This window comes from Mastomys coucha, unplaced genomic scaffold (genome assembly GCF_008632895.1).
Source record: "Mastomys coucha isolate ucsf_1 unplaced genomic scaffold, UCSF_Mcou_1 pScaffold20, whole genome shotgun sequence".
Taxonomy (NCBI): domain Eukaryota; kingdom Metazoa; phylum Chordata; class Mammalia; order Rodentia; family Muridae; genus Mastomys; species Mastomys coucha.
The window spans coordinates 33,665,712-33,672,214 of record NW_022196903.1 but is presented as its reverse complement, the minus strand read 5'-3'; the positions used below and the strand labels follow the sequence as shown (position 1 = coordinate 33,672,214).

General features: G+C 36.1%; 1 protein-coding gene across 15 annotated transcripts in view; it reads right to left on the bottom strand.

Moving 5' to 3' along the window:
- Positions 1–238: 238 nt before the first annotated feature.
- The window catches only part of LOC116098755 (putative RNA-binding protein Luc7-like 2), a 55,712-nt gene continuing 49,447 nt past the window's right edge, over positions 239–6,503 (bottom strand). For all 15 annotated transcript variants that reach the window (XM_031381592.1, XM_031381587.1, XM_031381594.1 and 12 more), the window contains 2 exons: positions 4,915–5,106; positions 239–734 (listed from right to left, as the gene is read on the bottom strand). In XM_031381592.1, coding sequence (XP_031237452.1) covers positions 557–734; positions 4,915–5,106 — 370 coding nt within the window. In that variant the 3' untranslated portion in view covers positions 239–556. The remainder of the gene's footprint in view (positions 735–4,914; positions 5,107–6,503) is intronic.

The following is a 6,503-nucleotide window of genomic DNA, read 5'->3' as shown; positions in this document are numbered from 1 at the left end:
ACTTCCAACTCTAATAGGCCCCAAACAAAACAGCCCCATATTTAAATTTCTTCAGCACACAATCAGATAGAAATGCGCAACTGTAATCAACTAATAACCAATATGAACAGAACCTTAGAAAAGAAGTTATACTGCTTCCCTTCACCCTTTTTCTCTTATAGTTGGAGGCACAGGTATTAGGAGCTATAGAAGTCAACGGAAGAATTATAACAAAAAAAAATTCCAAAAACTGCTGCTGTTTGGAATAGAAAAGACAGTATTTTACAAATGTTCAAAAACTGCAAGGCATTAACACAATTCATTTACTATCACTCCTAACTGGAAAGAATAGATAACGGTAACTCATCATATAAACTGTTATGTTCAGGTTCACAAATAACTATGGATGTAGTTTTAGGCTTTATCAAGGAAAACAGGTTCAGTTCAAATCATTGGATACTATACATCTAGCCTGACTGGATCGGGGTCTAGAACTGTCACCCTGAACAGCTGTAAACTAAACAATAGCATGTAACTCCATAGGAAGCTTAAGGATTGAAGATATGTACACAGCTAGTTAGATCTCCCCTGCTTCACGCTCTTCAGAGCTCCTCCTGTCTTCTGATCTGCCATTAGCACTCTCATAGGACCGCTTCTTATCTTTTCGATCTCGGTCACGAGGTGATCTGTCTCTTGAACTCCTGTCTCTGTCACGTGATGCTAAGTCTTGGTCTCTGAATCTTTCTTTTGAGGATCTGAAAAATATTAATTTGAGGAGCAAAATATGTTGGGACACCCAAAATCCAATGAAAGAATAGGATCAATATTTTCTGATAGCTGAAGAAATAGATAAGAATACATCTGAGAAGAGAGTTTAATATAGAAGAGAGTCTTACTATAGCTGATAAGGGCACCAAAACAAAATTGGGAACAACAAATTAGCTATATATAGTTAAGGGTAAAAGAGCCTAAACTAAACAATGTATTCTTAGTATTTCAGAAATAATCATAAAGTTTCTTCAACTAATAAAAAGGCAATAATATAAAAACAATATATAAGTAATTGCTTTTATAAGTGAAAAGTACCAAGATTTCAAGTTGAATGGAAACCAATGAATTTGTACAGCAGTTGTCTCTTTTGTGCTAAATGACAAACAATAAGGATTTGAGGTGTTGTAAATCACACACAAGCTCAGGGTGTATGAGTTGTTCTTTGCTATCAACTTTAAAAATAAAAAAAAAAAAAATGGAAAACCATCCATAGCTTTCTGGTTTTATATAAACAAGCTTCAGCCACATTTTTGTCCTATGGGTAGTATATTGCAAACTAGGTAAGAGAACTACTCAATAATATGGCTTTAAATAACCATTTGCTAATTTAAAAAGCTGCTTCACTCTTCTAGTGAATACATTAAAACCAAAATATAAGGTATCAAAAAAGATCATACTATAATAAAATCCTAACTGCTCCTAATACTACTATCTCCATTACCATCCCATCTTCAAAGAAAGGTACATAAATAAAATACACTCGTATCAGATGTGCAACCAGAAAAAAAAAACCACAAACACATTATGTAGACTCTAACTATATTGGTTAGCATAGAATATATACTTTTCAACACCTAAAATGAATTCAAAACAAATATTACATTTATTTAGTTCTTTACAGGTGATACAGAATGTTTACACATAATTTATCTCAATCAAGGTTTAGAATTATGATCAGAGGCACTGCCAAGTCCTGCATAATACTTATTTTGTTTTTGAAGTTGGAGTATAAACTTGGATTTCAATATGCTATGTTTGCATGCTACTAACCCAGAAAACACAATACTTTCAGAAAAACAGAAGGCAAGATAAAAAATACTACTATAACCAGTTTGAAAAATATAGATAAGGAGAATATTGTAGTTTGGATACAAAACAGTCCAAAAGGCTCATGTACTGTTGAAGACTTGAAACTGGTAATGGTGCTACAGAAAAAGGTGGCTAGCTCATAAAGATGGTACAACCACTGAATTAATCCACTGCAATTTCATAGCTAAGCAGCCATTAGGAGGTGGTTTCTGGCAGGAGGAAACAGGTCAAGATGGGTGTATTTTATTATAACTTGTCCCTGGTCCTTTGTTCTCTATTTCCTCTGCCATAAGATGAGTCACTTGACAGGCTCCATGCCATGGTGTTCTGGTTAGGCATGGGGCCCAGAAGCAATTCAAAGTGGCCATGAACTGAAATCTCATTTTCACTTGTTAAAAGCTTCACTTCTCATAAAATTGTCTTCAAGTACTTTGTCATAATACAAAACTATGGCAACAGAGACTAAAATTTAAAAAGCTTGAAAGATCAACACCAATTTCAAGCATTCTACTTGAAGTTATATAAGCCTTTTTCCCCCTTTTGTTTTCTGAATCAAGTTCTTTCTCCCTAGCCCAGGCTGGCCTCAATTTGTGGCAAGCCTCCTGCACCTCAGCTCCTCAAAAGTACAAAGGAACAAACAAAACAAAACAAAACAACTACATTCCAAATCTACAGGAGCCATCTTCAAAGCTTCTATTAATGATAGAAATGATCACTAAGAACAATGACATTAGATGCTGGCAAGTCCCTGAGGTCAGTGATAACTGAAAAAGAACAAAAACATGAACTAGTGTTTGTACAAAGATTACAAATATCCTCCTACACACCATTTGTTATGTGTTACTAGTGAAAGTTTAATAAGCCAAATATTCCTATTACCAGTATTTAATGAAATATGAAAAAACAAATGGGATGTAATTAAATTATTTGGCAAAGAATTCTGAACCCAAGTAGTCTGACTTTGAAGTCTGTACTACATGACAGAACACCCCAAAAAGCACAAAATTGCTGAAGGTCCTCACTGACCTGTGGGAACTATTGCCAAGACAAGGTTCATATAAACAACCCACTTGTAGTAGCAGAGATAGGTACTTCACAGCAAGGGCAAGAAAACAGCAAACTGCCAAGACTTTTAATGGACTCCTCTTACCATCAAAAACTAAACTCACATATATATACCAGTAATCTGATGTTATATATTTGAAATAACAAGTAGTAATCATTTGTTTTTTTGTTAAAAACAATGATGCTTTAAAAGTAATTTGAATTCAACAATATGAAATACTCTTGAGAAAAGCAAAATTTTTAATAGTTTTACAAAAATAATCCTCTTTTAAACATGCTGAATGTGGTGGGAAGTTTTCCTATATAAATAAACTTCCCAAGTCCAGGAAGCCTCAGGATGACACAATGATAGGACAACACTCCCCACCCATCCCTCCCATCTCCATCACCAATAAAGACAAGTAAGATAAACATCAGAAAAATGATGGCTGGGCAGGTCAACACAAGAATCATCTAGATCCTTTATTACCTAAGCTGCCCGACTCTCAGATTTAGTGTGCAGATTTAGAATCATAAAGAACATTACAAAAAAAAAGAAAATGTTTCTGCCACTGCACAGAGGACAAACCCAGTTTTGAAATATAAGCAGCCTACATTTTCCTACTTGTTTAATTACAACCAGTTATTCAAGCCTGATCCATTATCTAAAACCATTTTAAAAAAAAATCTTTCTGAAAATTTTCCTCACCTAAATTTATGTCATTTACCCTACAATATTCAGTTTTTATCACTTTATGATCTGTGGCCAAGTATTCTCCCACACAGAAAACTCCATAGAGCAACATGAAAATGGTTGTTTATATACACTATTATTACTTTGCTATTTTTTAACAAGCCTAGCACAGAGGAAAGTATCTACTTCGTAAAGCCAGGCAGGGTGTCATATGCCTATAATCCCAGCACTCAAGAGGAAGCTGAGGTTAAAGGATGAATATAAGGCCAATTTGAGCTACATAAGAGCTTGGCCTCCTGACCTCCCCTACAAGCCCTCCCCCCAAACACACACACACCCACACTCACACAAACACCCCTACCTAGTTAAAAATCACTTTAAGGGCTACTTAGAACATAGACAGAAATATACAAAATAAAATGTTGATTGAAAGCCTATTAAGAAACTCAGCTTGTGATTTCAGGGAATGGGTAATTCATTCTAAAACAAAGATTTTGCCGGCTTTCTGTGGGTTTAATTTATGTGGAGTAAGCCACAGAAAACTTAAGACTAATAACTAGGGATTCTAAGTTTTTCTCCTATATTTACCTAAGAATAATTGTCAAGGCGGGAAAAAGTAATTTTAAGTATAATTTATGTTCTATAGGATTATCATGTGACCTGAGTTTTGGGGATTTAACAGCTCTACTACATTCTAACCCTTTGTTAGCTCTCACTAGATAATCAGATCCAATGTCTGCTCTCACTGCATCTTTTGAAGTTTCTTGTTATACTAAGGTGTTGTAGCTTCCTCCAAACTCAGAATCTTCCCATTACACTAAAGGTGAACATGAAAATGTATGATTTATGCTGTAGATTAAACAACATAGTAGAATCTGTTTGTTCTTTAGAATGCACCAAAGTGTGGAAAACAGGCAAACAAAGCTAAACAATGCTTTTAATGAAAGGACTTCTCAGAGTCCCTATTTGTTAATACATATTGGAAAACAAATAAACAAAAACCCCCACAACCCTCAAGAGTATTAGTACCTAAAATTATTTGCCTATAAAATAGTTTTTGTTTTTATCAGCACCCCTCCCGCCTCCCCAACATTCCAAGTAAAGAAAAGCAATAACCTCTGCACATACTGGCTTCAATTTCTTACTCTGGCTCACGCATTAACTCTGCATGAACTACCCATACAATCAGAAAAAAATGTATACACCTACAATTGAGTACATATCAATATATCAGGTGCAGGTTTCAAACCAATAATCTAAACATAAGTAACATAATGAACAAAAGGCTAAAACATAAAGGTAGCTCCCTCCGCATCCTCTGATCGGCACTTCAGTACCTCCTCTTGGATCGCTCTCTGCTCCTATCTCTTGAACTATGCCGACTTCTCTGGTGGCTGCGGCTGCGGCTTCGGCTACTGGACCGGGACCTGTGGCGATGGCGTTTCTCACGAGACTTGGATCGAGTCCTCCGCTTGCGTTCTCGTGACATGGAGCGAGATCGGTGTCTTCGATGCTCTCTGGATCTAGACCTACAAGAAAATAATTTATTTCATTGTTAGTGCTACAAATCTCATTTACACTAATGTCCTTTCTTTAAAAAAGGGTTTTTTAAAAACGTTTTACTTTTAAAAAGTCTTTGTGTGCACATGCACATCAGAGAACATAAGAGTAAGTCTGAGGACAAACTTCTGGAGTCTCCTTCCACAAGGTGGGTCCCAGGAATTCAACTCAGGTACTTTTAACTAGCTGAGCCATCTTGCTAGTACTGAGAAGTTATTCTTCAGTAGCTGTACTTGATGGCAATTCTATTCTAAATAAACTATATGTGCAATGGAAATAAACTACTAATATGTTATTGGCTAGATACTAAGATATTAAAATAAAAACAAGAGTACCAATTCTCAGAAGTCGACTAATCATATATAAATTTATGTTGGTAATCTAGAGATGTAACAGAACTTGCTCATCATCCAAGGGGATAATAGGATCCACACCCACCAGTAAGGAAAAAGGAAAAAAGAAAGCTAAGTACTTAAAAGTGCATGTGGTACAACCTTGACTACTAAAATACTACAGCACAGACTGTAATGCCAGCTCTGAAGGTAGAGGATAGACAAGTGTAGTTTAGACCATAGTCAAAGAAACACAAATCTCAGACAGGGGCCATAAAGGACAATACCAAAGCTCTCTTTTGGCCTTCATAACACAAACACACAGTTACGTGTATAAAAAAACACATGTACAAATACACAAACAAAAATAGAAATAGAAAAAAAGGATTAGGGAATATTGTGAAAAATTGATTTTGAGGCCAGCCAGGACTACATATACATAGTGAGATCCTTTTAAGAGGCATTTATTTAGACCAACAAGAGGGCATCAGATCCCATTACAGATGGTTGTGAGCCACCATGTGGTTGTTGGGAATTGAACTAAGGACCTCTGGAAGAGCAGTCAGTGCTCTTAGCCACTGAGTCACCTCTCCAGCCCCCTTTTAAAAGTTTTACTAGGAATATGAAAGAAAAATTAAGGCAATGATCAGTATTACAATTTCATGCCAATTTTTTGCTATTTTTTTAAGTTTACTTAAAAATTTTAGGAGGCTGGAGAGATAGCTCAGCAAGTTGAGAATGCTTGCCACTCTTCTACAACACAAGTTCAGTTTCCAACATGCACCTGAGGTAGCATATAATTCCATCCATAATTCCAGTTCCGGGAAACCTAACACACTCCACACTCTCCTGGTTTCCAAGGGCATTCTCTCTCTAGCCCCCAAATATACATGGCATATACTTACAAATAAAACTAATCATATTAAAAGAATGATAAAGAATATTTTAAGCCAGGCGGTAGTGGTGCACGCCTTTAATTCCAGCACTTGAGAGGCAGAGGCAGGCAGATTTCTGAGTTCGAGGCCAGCCTGGTC